The sequence below is a fragment of the Myodes glareolus genome, chromosome 6 (genome assembly GCF_982192425.1).
Source record: "Myodes glareolus chromosome 6, mMyoGla1.1, whole genome shotgun sequence".
NCBI classification, from domain to species: Eukaryota; Metazoa; Chordata; class Mammalia; order Rodentia; family Cricetidae; genus Myodes; species Myodes glareolus.
In genome coordinates, this window is record NC_142031.1 from 27,113,886 (window position 1) to 27,131,864 (window position 17,979).

The window sequence follows — 17,979 nt, forward strand, 5'->3', positions numbered from 1 at the left end:
ATTCATGTGGTGCTCATGATAATTTGATGAGACTTGGAAAACTCTGCACCACAAAGTATTCCCAAGGACACTTGTATGTAATTCTATGATTTCTACTAATTACTTATTAAGGATACACAGAAAGAAAATTCTACTCTTTACAATTATTTAGATATGTTATAGCAGTAAAACTGAGGCACACTTCTGACTACTGCAATTGCAATTTTTTCTTAGAAAATCTTATCTATTTAAGGAAACTTGTAAAACATTGGTGATAAGAATTTTTAACCTCCTGATGACATTAATGTAAATTCATGTGTTTAGTATAACCTAGTTAAATTTATAATACCTGTTGAAGTTCCGATTATTAAAGCATTAGTCTACTTATATTTTAGTGAATTTTATTTTTAAGTCAAGAATGAACACTAGATATTATATAATGTCCTTGTAAATTTATAGGTTATAACTATATACCAAGATATATTCTCTCATTTACATAGTAACTGGGAAAGTCAAATACTAAAATATTTTTAGAATCTAGAGCCATTTTTGTATTTTTATAATAAATCCTAGATAGTAGTTTTTAAATTACTGTCTCTCAACATCTAGAATTGATATTCAATTTTAATTCATTTTTACTCATAATTGTAAGTTTATTCTGTATTTTTTAAAGATTTGCTGATTTTTATCATATGTATGGCCTATATTTATATAACTGTATTGTGCATGTGCCTGGTACCCAGAGGCAAAAAGCTAGCACAGATGGTTGTAAACCACCATGTATGTCCTGGCAACTAAACCCAGGTCTTCTGCAAGAGCAGCATGTACTCTTAATAACTGAGCTGTTTTCTCCAGCTCCAGTGAATTTTTAAAATATTTTGTGCTAGATTTGTCCTTTTTTGTTATTAGGGTGAAGTGAGATAAACTAGTACAATTTTCTGTAAGACAATTTTCCTAAGCACAACTAGAAGTAAAAAAAATTAGACAATTCTTTTCTTCAAAGACATCAAAATTCATACTCCGCGGAATTGCGGCACGCTTTTAATTCAAGTTGTCAGGATACTCGGCAGTAGTAGGGCCCTCCTTTAATCCCAGTTATTGGGAGGCAGAGGCAAGCAGATCTCCATGAGTTCAAGGCCAGCCTGGTCTACAGAACTAGCTCCAGCTATGAGCATGGAGGACTAAAGAGAATAAAACTACAGAAAAGGCAGAATCTTTTTAATGTGATCTGAGGATCATCAGCTGTCCTTAGCAGCACTGGCCAAACTCCAGCACAGATAATAAACAAAGAACCAGAATTAGGTCCTAGGGTCCCAGAAAGAAAATAGTTATTACATATTTAAAACAATTTTTCTTACTTTCAAAGAACTAGAGTGCTAAAATTAGAGATCTGAGAACCAAATTTTCCATTATGACATTTGCTGAATTCTAAACCTTAACAGCTCAGGAAAATAAAAGGTTTATGCCAAAACCTTTGAAAGGTAGAGTGAGATTATCCAAAGTGTCACAGTAGCTCAGACATAGGAACTCAGCTCAAGACAAATATATAAGAATATCAGGTAGGTTGTTTTTAAATATATTCCTGTTGCAGTAACAAAACACAGCAGATCAGGCAGTTTATAAACAACAAAAATATCACTGACAGCTTATAAACAACAAAACTTTGTTTCTCGCATACTGGAACCTGGGAATTTAAGGTTCAAATGATAACAGACTTCATGTCTGGTAAGGGTAAGCCTGCTGTCAAAGGGGTAATTAGGTCCAACATATAAATTTGAGGTGCACACAAACACTCAGAGTAAAGGAAAAGCTAAAAGGCAAGCAAGTGGTACACAGACACCAACACCTTACAAACTGGTTTTTTGGTTTTAGTTTGTTTTTCTTAAAAAAACTATTTTTAATTGTGCATCAAACTACTTCTAACACTCTTTCTAGATATCTACCTGTAGAAGGCAATGTCTAAGAGCAAACAAAAAGTACGAGAAAGAATCATGAACATACCACTAAAAATCAAACCCATCAATATGTATATAAATAATACGTTAATAAACACAACTTTAAATGATTGTGACTAATATAACCAGAAAACAACTACAAACCAGATAAAAAGATAAGAGGTTCAACAAAGAATTTCAAATCATAAAAAAAAAAAAATCAAAGAACGTCCTAAAATTAAAAGAAACCAACCTTAAATGTTAACTAGCAAGTTTCTTTGATATTCTTTATGAGGTATTTGCCATGTCCTATACTAATGACTTTGAACTTATTTGGAAGACCTGACATCATAGACAAAATGTAAAAGTCTTTAAAAACAAAGTACATGGGAGGCCTGAAAACTACTTTACGAATTTATTTATCTACTAGGAGCTCTTAGACATTAAAGAGGCCCCTGTCCGCTTAAATGAGAAGTAAAGATCTTTTTCAACGCTAGTTTAAAGGAACTAGAAGTGATGGTCACTTACAGGCAGGTGTGTGAATACAGCAAATGTGCTCCGAAGGAAGGCAATAAGGTCAATTAGGTAATCACTAGCTTTGCTTTCTAACTCTCCAGCCATCCAGTCGTAGTCAGCCAGCTGCAGAAACTGGTCAATCTTCTGATTTAAATTTGTATATATCTCTTCTTCAGCCGCATGTCTAGCATCCTGGGAAATAATACTTAAATGTAAAAACACATTCAGATGTCCAGGATAAAAAAGTCAAACATGTATGTCATGTAACTACCACATGTCTATATCCTCCTAGCAACAGAGCTTGGAGTGCTGAATCATATCAGCTTCCAGGAACATCCCAAAGGAACCTTTTCTAATCAAATTTTACATGTACCCACTGTCTCCCTCCCTCTTGCTGAGGGTAGGGTTAAGTGATCTATAAGAAAAGCTATCTTTTTCCTCACTAAATGAGGAAAATATATTTACAAACATCCCTGGAATCTATTTCCTTTTATTTTCTCATTTATGTCAAAAGGTAAATTTACTCTCAGAAACAGGTTCCATTTTGACTCTTTGTGTGACTCCAAAAAAAAAAAGCTCCTTCATTCCCAAATTTCCTACATCCCCTGGTTCCTTCAGCTGCTTGTAAATATACCTCTGCTATAACTTAATCTACTTTCACTGGTTACTGTCAGAACTGAGTTTTCTTTATCATAAGGCTCTTTCAAGGACTTATACACATATTCCATAAGATCCTGTTCTATCCAGCACAGTCCTAAAAAGGATGCTGAAACAGCATCAAAGAGCTCCTAGATCACATAACTTTTGTGTCACCCTGTATTCATGTCATACACTACCTTATTAAATTCTCTAATAAGTATTTTGGACTTATTTTTCCAGGAAAGGTATTATCAGGATAAATGAATATGCAATATAAACAGAACAATAAGGATTCTAATATGAAAAATGCCATGTACAACTTGTTACCATATCTGATATTCATTTTTCAGTCTGAGCTTCCTTGATTTCTATTAAAGCTCTACCTAACACTTACCTCCCATGACCTTCACTGTATGGCTCATCCATGGAGTATAATCACTCTAGTCTAAAATATTCTCAATTTCTCTGAGTGATTTAATTATTTTCTATGGTTTCCAGGTCTATCTTCAACACAGATCTACTCCAAATGCATTCTACCTCATGGTCCATGTATCTGATTGCTTCATGGTCACCTCTGACCCCCCAGAAATATTGAAGCATAAGACTGAGGTCAAGACTTGGATTTTCCATACTCTTGCTCTTTTTAGACCAAGGCAAAAATCTATAAGGAATAACTAGAATCTTTTTTTCACAGTCAGAAACAGAGTTCTGCAACCTCCAATTGCTAAATTCGTCTTTAACTTTTTCTTCTCTATAATTTCTTTCTCAAATTTTGCATGATTTTGAGTTCATTATATAGCTAAAGACAGTATTTATTTACATGAAGAATGCTTTAAAATTTATTAACTGACAAAGTTATAGATACTTGTCATGCTCAACAAGGTATTTTGAATGTATAGATAATTGTAAATGACATAATGTATACAGTAACATAATGAGATAATTAGCATATACAAATCAAGCTCAGAATGGCATGCATTACTTCAAATATTTATTTTTGTGTAGAAAATTTTTAAAAAGATTCTATCAGAAATTTTCAAGATACAATACACTTATTAACTTTAACTATCTGCTGAAAAATGAGCTCTTGAACTGCTTCAAAAATGTGGTGCTCTATGACCAAAATGGCCTAACCACTATCAAAGTCTTCTGTGACCATGCTCTGCTCTACTTATGCAAGTTCAACTTTTTAGATTCAATATGGAAGTAAGATCATCAATATTGGTTTTACTATGGTTATTTCTCTTAACATAATGTCTCCTGGGATTATCCAAGATGCTAAAAATGACGAAAAATTCTTTTTCATAAGCCAATATACAGGATTCACTTGAGTTTCTACACCACATTTCCCTTTCCATATATCTACTGATTGATTGCAGGTTGATTCCCTATCTTGATTATCATGGCCAGCACTATAAGAACATGTAACAGGATTACTATATCATATAAAATTGTTACTTTTAATTTTTTAAGATCTTCCACACTGCTTTCCTAAGTAGTTAAACTTTACCTCTGTACTGGGGAAAAAAATTGCCAAATCCAGGGTCATCTACATTTTTTCTTAAGTTATCTGCAAAGGGTTGTAGTATTGTACATTTTATTTAGAGTTTACGTTTTCAGTTAATGTTAGATAGATGTAAGGTGTGCATCTGGAATTCTTGTAGGTTTTGCTGTTTTCACAGATGTCCAGAATCTTTGGTTGAAAAGTAAAATTCCACTCCATTATCTATTACATGGCCTTTACTCTTTCCAAAAGATGAGTTGAATACCAATGAATATGCCTAGTGTTAGGGAGGGTAGTTCACTTTATTCATCTATTTGAGTATTTTCCTGCCAATGTTATACTATCTCATTTCTGTATCTTCATTTATAGTAAGGTGTAGAAGGCCGCAGCCACATTCTCCATCATCAAGATGGCGCTGACATCCGGCTTCACCGCCAGGTGAACGCACACGTGTTGGTATTTTTCCACTACTGTCCCCGCCGACTCCCGAGGCATTCACCTGGGATTATGGACAATTGACCAATCCAAGAATGACACGTCCGAAGCAGGGTCTGTTTCCTATATAAGGGATGGGTTCCATCATATCTGGGTCTCCGCCATGTGGCTTATGCTCTAGCTCCCAAGAGGCATAAAGCTTTTCTGCAGAAGAATCCTGTGTCCCGCGTGGTTCTTGCAGGCGAGGCCGAGCGCAGGGCAGTAAGGCATGAACTCAAGGACTCAATCTTCTAACTGTACTTTTTAAAACTGTGTGTTTTACCTTTCCAAATTTACTTTAAAGATCCACAAAATAATTTGCTGAGATGTTGAAAGAGGATGTAGTAAACAGACACGTGGTTAGGAAAAACCAAGACAGATAACATTGTCCTCCCACTCATAAACATGAAAAATAGTTAGATCTTTGGTTTTTTTCATCAGAGTTTTGTAATTTTCATCATATAGGAATTGCATTTTGCCAGATTAAGTAATCTGTCTTACTTCTGGTTACTAATATAGAATTTGTAGCTGTTGTTTTTTGTCAAACTTCAAACTCTAGTTGGTTACTATTAATAGGAAGAAAAAACTGACTTTAATGCTAACCTGTAACCTGAACCTTAATATAATCTGTTCTTTTCATTAGTCTGTTGCTTCATTAGGATCTTCTACAGTCACTCCTGATATTTACAAACAAAGAGTTTTATTTTTCTTCCCTCTCCACACAGCTTTCCTTGTCTTCTGTTGTTAGATGGGGCAGAGTGCTAAAAGAGGGCAGCTCTGTTTCCTTGTTCATGATCTTAGTAGGAAAACATCTGGCCTCTCACCATTAAATATGACACTATCTGTGCAGGTTTTATGGGTATTTTTTTAAGGTAGAGGAAAAGTCCCTATCCCAGTCTTGATTACTGTTTTTTGAGAATTTAGCATAAATAAGTATTTTTCTTTACCTACTGATATACAGCTTTTCTTTTTTTTAGTTGGTTTGACATGATGACTTCCATTGACTAATGGCTGAATGCTGGCGCACATTTGCAGACCTAAAATGAGTAGCACTTAGCTACAGTGCACTTCTACTTTATAATGAGTTTTGTTCATGTTTGTGACCCCCATGAAACTTTCCTATCTTATGTGTGAGTTTGATATTAGGGTAAGCAGACCTCATAAAATGAAACTGGTAGGATTCTCTGCTATGATTTTCTAGAAATACATTATAAAAAACGGGTATAATATCATCCTTAATTTTTTTACAGAATTCACCAGTGAATTTCGGACTATCAGGAAAATGTAGACCCTTTAGTAGTTGGGGATTACTGGGAAGAAATGAGGTCACAAGGTGCATAAAGAGGGTATGAGGACTCTGGCTCCCTTCTACGTCATTTTTTTTTCTTTCTGGCCACCTCATGGAGCAGGCAGTTTCTTCCCCAAAAATTCTTGCCCTATATACATGTATTGTGCCATACATATACACATATACAAACATTTATATGGGCAACAACAATGACTAAAGAAGAGAAGGCCATTAATAGGGGGTGCACATGAAGAGATAAAAAGGAAGAAAAAGAAGGGGAAATAAGATAATAATTACATTTAAAGTTTGAAAATAATGCTTCCTTTCTCAGTTATTGGAATTACTTAAGAAATTTTACTAAAAAATTTACTTTAAAAAGTTACTAAAAATTTGCCATTTCTGTCTTCAAAACATTCTCCACTTCTAGCTCTACCACTCCATCTGAGTCCTATTGTTTATCTGGACTATTTCAATGACATCCAACTTGAACCAACATCTTCCACACTTAATTTACAATGAGAAAAGAGAAATTAGATCATCATACCACAGTCCCAATGTAGAAACTTCACATTTAACTTCAGAACAAAAACTACAGTATTTATTAAGTCCTGAAGGGCTAGAAAGCATATAGCCTGTTACCACAGGGACGCTTCACACTTCCACCAGTGATTGCTTGTAAATAGGCCACTTACCATCCCTGAATATACTAGAATCCACTGCCTCACTATTCCCTTTAATGAAAATGCACATCTAAAGAAATCTAAAGGATTCTGGATTTGAATATGATGTCAGGTCATCACCACCATCCCAACGACTAGTTCATATCATTAGCTAAATCTACTTATCAGCTATCAGTTCATTAGAATATAAGTTCCATAAAATAAAGCAACACTTACATTGTTCAGGCTAATAATATTACCAGAAGCACAGCAGATGCTTTATTAAAACCTGCTGGATAGACAATAGACTGAAGGTATCAAATGTATTTATTCTAGTACTTTCTACAGCTCTTTCCAAAAGGTAACAGTGTCTGTGTTCCCTGTGCCTCAAAGAAGCTCTAAGTCAACAGACTTTTTCTCTCCTACAAAATTCTCTCCTACCATATTGCCACACAATAGGAATATAAACAGTACTTATGATAAAGTGAATTAGTAAATAGCTTTGGTCTCTGTTTTAAAACAGACAGGAGAACCTTCTGAGTGGGAAAAGTCAAGCATGCCAGCTGGATTATGTCACTCTTGGCAGAAGAAACAAGAGGGACCTTCAAGACCTTCTGAGTGTGTCTGCCTCTTTTCCAGCATAAAGATTTCCATCTGTAAGGGAAAGGTTTCAGGAAACAGTAGCTTAGGAAAACACACAACATGGAGCTTTCCTAGTTGCCATGTTTACATTGAATTCTGGGTTGGCTCATCTGAAATAGCCCTGGTAAAAGTAAGCTTTCAGCATGCTTTGAGTGATCGATGTTTCTAATAAAAGCGCTGCAAGCATGACCTTTAATGTCCTCTGCACTACTCCTCTGCTCAGTGTTTAACTGGCTGCTCAGCCTCCACAATTTCCTACCTGCTCTTCATTCCCCTCAGCATTCTAAATACTAGACATGCTAGGAGTGGGGGCTCACATACGCACTCCCAACATTCAGAAGGTAGACTAAACAGTGAGTTCTAGGATAACCTGGGCTAGCATGTGAAACTCTGTATCAAAAACAAATGAAAACTTCCTTTCTAAAACCCAATATAACACAGTATCAAGCATCCTTTAAATGGATTTCAAAATATAATTTGAAAAGTCATTGAAATTTTACAAATGAGACAGGCTGAGGAGAGCATGAGTAGATCCAGCATATTCGCCATCTGGAAGACAGTCTACTGAGTCTCACACCTTATTCTCTGCCAAACATTGAATGATAGTTACACCTACATTTTCTTTGAAGAAAAGTTTTAGCTTTCATAGTGGAGCAAACAGAAACATTCTACAACAAAGTCTCTATCCATACTCTAAGAATGATAATACGTAAGAATCATTTTGGCTCCCACTAACATGCCTTGGTGAAATCTCTGAAGCTCTCGGAGCACTGATCACATTGTCGTGCCATTCTGAGGGTCTCCTTATTATGGAAGTCTTCTCTAAAGAGGCGTCAGTATCAATATGTGATCAGTGCTCTGTGGCTGTCGTTTTCTCATCTCTGAATTTAATCAAAAGCAGACTGAAACTATTCAAGATAAAAAAAACAGAGCTTGGGCTGAACTTGTGCATAGTTATTATCATGTCATCATTTCCTAAACAATATATATGACAACATTACCATTTACATTGTCAAAATGTTGCAAGTAATATAGAAGTGATCTGGGAGGATCTTTTAGAGATTTGCAGTGAGAACTGTTGAACCAACTGCCCATGAATATCATGGCTGCTGTAATCAGACATTACTGAGCAATACAAAAGGGATGGCATGAATTTAGGATTATTGGTAATGAATTTATCTTATGTAATCTTATTGGTAATATGAAGAATGCCGGGGTCATCTTGTAAACACCTCACTCAGTCTGGCAGCTATCACAGAGATGGAAGGACTGGGTCATGTTCAACATTGCACATATTTCTAACAATGATGAACAGTTAAATTCTTCCAAAAGTCCCCCTTTCATAGATTCTAATCACTAGATTAATTCTGATTTCTTCATTGGCAGCAACTTTTGAGAAATGGTACCCACAAACAGAGAAAAGATAAAAGGATAGAAAAAGGGAAACAACAAGGGACATGGACTATGGTTAAATCTCTTTAACTATTTATCTAATTGTCATCATTTTGGGATTTTTGAATGTTATACAACATGTTTAAAACTACAACAATCATGAAAAAAAAACCACGCTGAGTGTGATGGTGCCAACCTTTAATCCCAGCTACTCAGGAGGAAAGACAAGCAGATCTCTGTGAGTTCAAAGCCAGCCTGGCCTACACAGAAATCTAGACCAGCCAGAGCTACGTAACAAGGCCTGATCTCCACTCTGGTTCATTTTTATATCAAACTCAGTATTTCTAATGTTTAAAATTGTAACATGTTTCTGACTAAAACCTATGACAAGATTCACACAGTAATGGACAACATTTTATTAAGACTCACAGATTTCTTCTAATAGAAAGTCTTTATGCTCCAGAAACTCACCCACCATTCATCTTTCTTCTGTTCTACAAAGGTGTCATTTTCTCTCATCTAAGGTCAGTGAAAACTAAAGTCATGGCCTTGAAAAATAATTAGAAAATGGCTAACTATTTGGGATAAGGACTTGTCACTAAAAATTAAGATTTAAAAAGCTAGACGTGGAAAGGAAGGAGTTACCAAATACAGAATTTACAGTTGATATTGTACCCGCTATAAGCACACTATCTAGACAATGTAGTTGAAATGTAGTGGTTATTTTGAACACACACACACCACCCTGGCATCTATATTTTTTTTCTAGAAAAAAATAGCAAACCAAAATCTCCCTTATTTTTAAGACATGTCAAAAATCATCTTGAAGAAATGAAGCCACATATGAAATGTTCCAGACTATGTCCATGGAGTGTGCTCATGACTGTCCCCTCTATGCTAACGAATGTGTCCTCACCTTGAAAGTTGTGGTACCATAGAGTTTGGTGGTGTGAACCGTCTCTGGAAGAACATTAGTGATATTGGTGATGAATTCCTCCAAGTATTTACAGGACTTCTCCAAGTGTGTTGTGTTGATGATAATCTGAACAAGCTAGAAAACAAAAGCACATGTAATGCTAATTCACCTGAGATCTCAGCAGGGTGCTCCACAGGCTACCTTATAGGAAGAGTACTCCAAGAAAACATGTCAACCTCCTGGAGAATCTTCCATTTTCCCATTTAAAGCAACACTTGTCACTATGTAGCAAATATATTCTTTTATTTATTTTTTTAAGGTTAAACTAAGATAAAAGCTGCTAGTCCTAGGGCCTAGAAAAGAAATATAATTGCCAAGTGAATCAAACAAATAAAAAGCCAGTAAAGCAATAAGCATAACTGAAAAGACAACACAAGTTTCAAAATTAGGCCTAAGGAAAGCACACATGTGTGACTACAGTGTGAGAAGCCAACAAGCAACCTTAGTTCATAAGAGAAGGGACCTGAACACAGAAGGCAGAGAAGACAAAACCCCTGAACTTGACAGTTTTCCCAATATTCTCAATCTGTTTCCTCAGATTAAATGTATGAAGTAACTTCGAAGCCAGACAGTCACTATGAACATTACATTATTTGCTATTGGTAGTTTCTCCCTCTTCTCATACAACAGATCTGTGAGGAAGCTCATTCTGGAACTAGAGATAGGGCATAGTGGTTGAGTACATGCTTGAAATCATGAGGCCCTGGTTCTGTTCCCAGCACACACACATTCACAATCACAAGTATTACTAAATAAAAACCATCCTCATTACTCTAGAGATGGAGAAGGAAGAGAAATGAGGTAAGAATTTCACACATTTTTTTGTGTACCATCTTTTCAAAACCTGGAGACACAGGTTAAATGAGCATAATAATAATTCCCATGTTACTACAAAAGAAATAAAAAGAAAGCAACTTTCTCAATTATGTAAGTTAACTGGAACTAATATTGAATCAGGTCATCTGCCTTTTATCAGACGTGTAGGACGGTAGCCCTGGAGTATGGCTTGTTTCTGAGTATTGATCTGAATGTCTGATCTCACTTTTCTGTGCTTTGTAGATACTCTCTGAAAAAGGAAAGCAAGGCAAAGGGCAGGTAGAGAAAGACAGGTGTTTCCTACTATTTCTTAACTCTGAAACTATTTATATTCCTCATAGTCTATAGGAGAGAAGCTTTCTTTCTCTATTTTATTTTACATTTTTTGTAAGAATATGTGTGGTAGCAAGGCTGGAATAGATGGGGAATGTCAGTATAGAGGACTAGGTGACTTTGGGCCTTTTAGTCTAATGAAACCTTCTATTTTGTATATGCTCTAAAGAGCTCAAGTAGACCCAAGTATGGCAAAAATGGCTCTGGCAGACCTTGCCCTTTCTCCATTCCCTCTGCCTGGCTAAGCTGTTAGATTACATTGATAAAGTTAGCACCCTACGTCTATCCCCTTATTTGGCCACTTCCTCCTCTTGAGGTTGACTACTAACGTACAACTATCAAAGTATTTAAGTCCAGAAATCAGAAGCCCCATTTGACTGACCTATTTAAGATGTCCAATCAAAACAAACCAACTTATTCTAATGCACGGTTTCACTTTTTCACTTTAAAAATTGTCATTTGCCTCTTCTTCCCCTTCCACCCTCCCTTCTCCCACCACCCACCACATTCCCAATTTTATCAAGCGATCTTGTCTGTTTCCAATTTCCAGGTGGATCTATATATGTTCACCTTATTACTTAGCTTCTCTAGGATCATGAACTATAGGCTCAATGTCCTTTGCTTATAGCTAGTATCCACGTATGAATGAGTTCATATTGTATTCATCTTTTTGGGTCTGTGTTACCTCACACAGGATAGCGTTTTCTAATTTCATCCATTTGCATGCAAAATTCAAGATGTCATTGTTTTTAGCACTGAGTAGTACTCTAATGTGTAAATATAACACATTTTCTTTATCCATTTTTTGGTTGAGGGGCATCTAGGCTGTTTCCAGGTTCTGGCTATTACAAATAATGCTGCTATAAACACAGTTGAACAATTGCCTTTGTAGTATGATTGAACATTTTTTGAGTATATGCCCCCAAATGGATCCTGAGGTAGGTTGATTCTCAATTTTCTGAGAAACCAGAAAGCTGATTTCCAAAGTGGTTGCACAAGTTTGCATTCCCATCAGCAATGGATGAGTGTTCCCCTTACTCCACATCCTCTCCAGCATAAGCTATCATTGGTGTTTTTGATCTCAGCCATTCTGACAGGTGTAAGATGGTATCTCGGAGTTGTTTTGATTTGCATTTCCCTGATGGCTAAGGTTGTTGAAAGAGGGTAGAAGGAGAGGGGTGAGGAGAACTTGAGGGAATGGAATAGTCGAGATGGAGGAAGAACAGAGATGAGAGCAAGGAAAGAGATATCTTGATTGAGGGAGCCATTATAGGGTTAGAAGAAACCTGGCTCTAGAGAAATTCCCAGGAATCTACGAGGATGACTCCAGCTAGGACCCCAAGCAAAAGAAGAGAGGGGGTCCAACCTTGACTTGCCCTGCAGTCAGACAGACAAATATCTTAAATATCACCATAGTACCTTCATCCAGGAACTGATGGAAACAGAGCAGAGACTCACATCAGAGCACTGGACTGAGCTCCCGAGATCCAGTTGTTGAGTGGGAGGAATGAGAATATGAACAAAGAGGTCAAGACCATGATGGGTACACCCACTGAAACAGTCTATCTAAGCTAGTGGGAGCTCACCAACTCCAGTTGGACTGGGAAAGACCAAGTATGGAACCAAACTGGTCCCTCTGATTGTGGTTGACATTTGCATGGCTGGGGCAGACTGGAGTGGCACCAGGATTTATCCCTACTTCATGTACTGGCCTTTTGGGAACCTATTCTCTTTGGATGGATGCCTTGCTAGGCCTGGATATAGTGGGTAGGGCCTTGGAACTTCCACAGGGTAGTGTGCCTTGCCTTCTCTGAGGATTGGAAGGGGGTGGGAAGGGAGAGTTTGAGGAGGCAGTGGGGGAAGGGGAGGGAGTGAGAACTTGGATTGGTATGTATAGTGAAGGATAGTTTGTTTATACACACACACACACACACACACACACACACACACACACACACATACACATAAAAAAAGAAAGAAAATGGTCATTTGCCTATGTGCCATGTCTGTCTCCTCTCTATTCAGAGGAAATCCTTTGTCCCTTTGGGGCAAACACCCTTCCCTGCATCTTGTTCCTTTCTCTTTTCCCTTGTCCTCTGTCTCCTAACTTTGACTCTTATTCCCTGCCTTTTGTCCCTCTGGGGCGAACAACTCTCCTTGTGCTGAGAACTTGGTCCTTGGTGTGTCCTGTGGTGGTTCTTTCATGCTCACTTAAAAATTAAAAAGTAAGAGTATAGCATGAATAATAAAAACCCAGAGACAGAAATTTGTGTTCAATCTGAAAACCAGAAAAGCAAAGCAGTCAAACCACTGGAGAAGTCTTACCTCTACCAAGGCTGGGTGACTGCAAACTAAGTAGCCTAAACCTTTCTCTCCTCTCATTTCATATTCCCTCTAGGGCTGTGATTAAAGGTGTGAGCCACCAACACCTGGATCTGTTTCTGCATTGAGCTTTGTGCAGCCCAGGGTGGCCTTGAACTCACAGAGATTCATCTGCCTGTCTCCCAAATCCTGGGATATAAGGTGTATCACCATTGCTAACCTCTAGTGGCTTTACCTTTGCCTCTAGTCTTCAGGCAAGATTTATTTATCAAAATACAAATAATATACCACTACATAAGAGGATCACTGAATGATGTTGAGGAATATTAAACAAACTATGAATGGATATATAATCAGAAAGTGCACGCTCACCTCCTTTGTAACAGCCATTCCTGGGCCAAAGTACACAGTACATTATTCTCAGGACATTTATGCTAGCTTCTACCAATAACTCTTCAGTAATGAAAAGAACAAAGCCCTCTACTTACTTGTACTGCCTGAAGAACCTGGGCAAGCAGCTACTTCTGAGGCACTAGCAAAGGACAAAAGGTACCAAGATGCAGCTATGAGATTCTCTCAGATGAAAAGATGAACTGTCACCAACACTAACTTTTTCTATTACTCCTCAGAAATCACCAGACAGTGAAAATCTGTCTGGAAACTCTTGCCAATCATCAAAGTATAATTCAGAGATGGCATTTTGGATACAAGGCTATTGTCCTGTCTCTTATAAATTATCCCCAAATCCAACATTACTCTGGAAGAAAAGCACACCCCTTAAAATGAGCAATGCATTACAGTCTGTTGGTTCTGTTTCTCTTTCAAAGGACAAAAATCACACTTAGATCATCTAAATCAAATTACTCTTTTTAAAAGTTTAAATTGTTTGAGTTTCACACAATTATATAATAAATCTTAGGCATTTCACCCCTTCAATCCCTCATTATCTCCTTCTGTAAATAGATCCCTCCTACTTCCTTGTCTTCTGTCTGTGTGTGACCTGCTGAGTTTAATTAGTTTCCTGCCCAGTTAAGGTAATTTACTGGAGCAAGGACAACTTATTGGTAGCTACATCACTAAAGAAGGTGGTACCCCTCTCCCGAAAACTACAAGGTTTCAACAGTCCCCCAAAAAGGAGGAAAGGGATTAAAGGTATAGAGAGTGGCAAGGTTGTCTTGATGTAAGCGTCAGAAATGGAAAGGAATTAAATTGGAGAATTAGAGATTTCCATTTTAAAATCAGCATTACCTATAAGGAACATATTCTGTCTATCAAAAGAAATTCTAATAATAAGAGGAAACATGTCATGCTACAAAAATTTAAAAAAAAAACACAGTGGCAGTCAAAGAGAAAATTGTTCTGTTTTGCAGGATTTTGGCAGTTTAAAAAAAAAGAAAAAGGAGGCGGCTATGCTGGGTACAGTAGTAATTTATCATGACTTTAAAAAGATCTGTCAACACAAGAGATCACCATGAATTGCATCAGCGGGCTGTCAGTCACCCCTTATGTTTCACTGGCAACCACAGAATAGACTATTAAAACATTCCAGGATTATAACACATGCATGTCATTTTCAGAGGGAACTGTCTGTTAGTAAGGTCTGATGATCTCCATTCCTGAATGACAGCTTCCGAAATGTTTGCAAAAGGAGAGGCTTTGGAGGCTAACTTTTGCACTGAAAGATGAAATGAAGTATCCTGAGATCAGACTATCATCAAAGTCCGAGCACCTTCCACAGTACCATTAAACCCAACTCATATTTCAAACTATCCTTGACATTGTTTCAAGGACACGCAATTACCAACAAACTACCATATTAATTATCTCTCATATAAAGTCCTATGAGAACAGCCAAGCAAAGAAAAATTATAGTGTAAACAGCAACTAATAACTAAATGACAGAAGTCACTTTATTAAGAATCCATCAGGAGGCTGAAACACGAAAATTGAGAGTTTGAGCTCAGCCTGGGCTACATAGCCAGGCCCTGTCTCAAAAAACAAACAAACAAACAAAACTTCACACGAAGAAAATAACGAACAAAATCCCATTAGGAACAAAAAGGTTTTCCACCTGTCCTTGTTGGTATGAAAGTACATGTGAGAGAGCCTCAGCACAGCTTGCCCTGCGGGGACCACAGAGCTGTGGCACAGAACGCCCTGTGGGGAATCACTGTACCAGCACTTCCTCTAAATCTCTAAGGGACCCAAGGCACTAAAGCAGGTATTCTATTCTGGACAACTGCAGAAAAGAAATGTGGCCATCACTTAAATAGTGATATAAATATGTACCTAGCAGGTTTTAGTTCTCAACTATAAATTATTTTATGTATCGATTTCTCTTAGATCTGCTTTTATCTTGTTTACAGAAGCAGAAAATTTACCATCCCAAAACTTTCAGAAATTGAGCCAAAGCAATAAGGTGAGAAGTCACATACTTTTAATGATTCCCAGCTGCTAAATCCGTAAGGAGACAAAAACTAAACAGCAATGAAACACTGGTCTCATTCACAAGATGAATTAACCTAGGACTGTGAGAGACTTTCTCTCACTCTTTAGCCACCATTCAATTTGTGCATCTTCAGGACCTAAACAATGGAATTACAAAAAAAAAAATGGACTCCTAATTCCAACTTCCAAGGTTTCGTTCAAGTTTTTGACTTAAAGTATCTTAATGTAACTAACATATGCCCTGCCACTGCTGTTGGGAATAGGGGTGGGAGGTATATGGTGTGTGAGAGACATAACAGGCCACAGCTCTGATCATTTGTCTAAATCACAACAAAATAAAAGCAGCAGCTGTTGCTTCAGGTCTGCTGGGGGCTAAATAATCACAACTCTAAGTCTAGATGTTAGCTATGACCTAAAAGCACACCTCTGGGTCTACTTCCTTACATTATCGCCATTTCTGCCAGTTACAGTATTTTAAGTTAATTTACTGTGAAAATGTACCCATCACGAAAGGAAGATACTCTAAAGGATACACTTGTATCTTGCTTTCAGCTATCAGACTACTGAGACAATGGGACTTAAAACACTAGAACGTCCCCCCAGTAACGACATGCTCGGGAAGGAAAAGGCTGGTGCCAGCCAGAGGGGGACCTTGTCTCCTACAAAGAGATTTCTTGTAATCTGACCACTTCAAACTTCTTGCAGTGGAGACTGGAACTCAGACAATAGGGGGTCCATGAGGAGCAGGATGAAATCTTGACCAGGAATACTTAGGAATGCACAACCCTCATGGCAGGGCCCTGAAGATGAACCTGGAGGGCACTGGATCTATTTGCTCCTCTTTCCAATGTGAAAATTGAATCAATTTCCTTTCTCTGCTTTTCACTATTACTTGTCCCTGTGACTGATTCAATGAGTATGTGTAGCTGAGCCTCACTTGCTAAGCCTGCCAGAACCAGACTTTGATTCTAGTGGTTCCAGTTTCAGAAAGAGCAAAGAACAAAACTTATTTCACTGTGTCTTTTAGAAGAAAATCCTTTTCAAATGTTATCTCAAAGTTTATGCTGAACTAATTGCTGATACAGAGCTTAAAATTAGTCATGTTCATTGTTTATTTAGCTCAAAATAGATATTATCATCAATATGGATACAAAAATACATTGAATACATTCCAAAAAATAAGTAGTAAAGAATCACGTATAGCTTGTACTCAGTTCCTGAGAATACATCTTGATATAGACACATTTGATATAGACATCTTGTTCTAAACTTTTGGTTTCTCCTAATTAAAAAAAATACATTCTATACTAGACCTGATACTGTATGCATGCCCAGAAAATACAGTAATAACAATCAGTGTGCACTGGTATTCTCTATGGTCCAAACACCATTCTAAATACTTAGCATGTCCACTTAATGCTCAAATAATCCAATGAAAAGTGATGCCATTGTACTCATTTAAACATAAATCTCAGTCATTTCCCAAGAACACACTACTGAACAAAGGGGCAGCACTGGAACCCAGTAAATCTGTGTAAAGGCAGACATGCATAGTCATCAGCTGCTTTTTCTACAGACCTGGAAAAAGTAGTTTATGAATAGATGCACCTCAAGTAGGTGTCATTCAAGGTTGAGACACCTAGTTCTAGCTCCTAGAAGGTAGTATGAAACAAGTGGAAGAAAAGTAGCCATGAAAGCAGCAAGGCCAGGGAGAAAAGAGAACAGAGACAGAACATAGAGAGAGGAGCATTGTGTAGCCCCAAAGCAAGATAAGTCAGATTGACAGGTATAGCTTATATGGAGTTTTAAACTCTGAATGACCTGACATGCTGGGGAGGATGATAAAGTATATATTTTCAACACTTTTCTTTTACTTCAGTGTTCTGTAACACCAAACCATTTCTACCCAAAATGATAAAATCTTTACCTCTGTTGGCATAAAAAAATTAAATTAGTTGATTCTGGGAGAAGAATAATCATGAAGATAGAGCTGACAAAGTATAAACTTTCTCTCCCAGTTGAGATTCAAAAAGGAAAAAAAATACAATACAATGACA

The 17,979-nt window shown here is 37.2% G+C and overlaps 1 protein-coding gene across 7 annotated transcripts in view; it reads right to left on the reverse strand.

The window, feature by feature from the left end:
* The window catches only part of Exoc6b (exocyst complex component 6B), a 459,484-nt gene that overhangs the window by 208,484 nt on the left and 233,021 nt on the right, over positions 1-17,979 (reverse strand). For all 7 annotated transcript variants that reach the window (XM_085690547.2, XM_048416402.3, XM_085690545.2 and 4 more), the window contains exons 17-18: positions 9,944-10,078; positions 2,442-2,621 (exon numbers count right to left, since the gene is read on the reverse strand). In XM_085690547.2, coding sequence (XP_085546673.2) covers positions 2,442-2,621; positions 9,944-10,078 — 315 coding nt within the window. The remainder of the gene's footprint in view (positions 1-2,441; positions 2,622-9,943; positions 10,079-17,979) is intronic.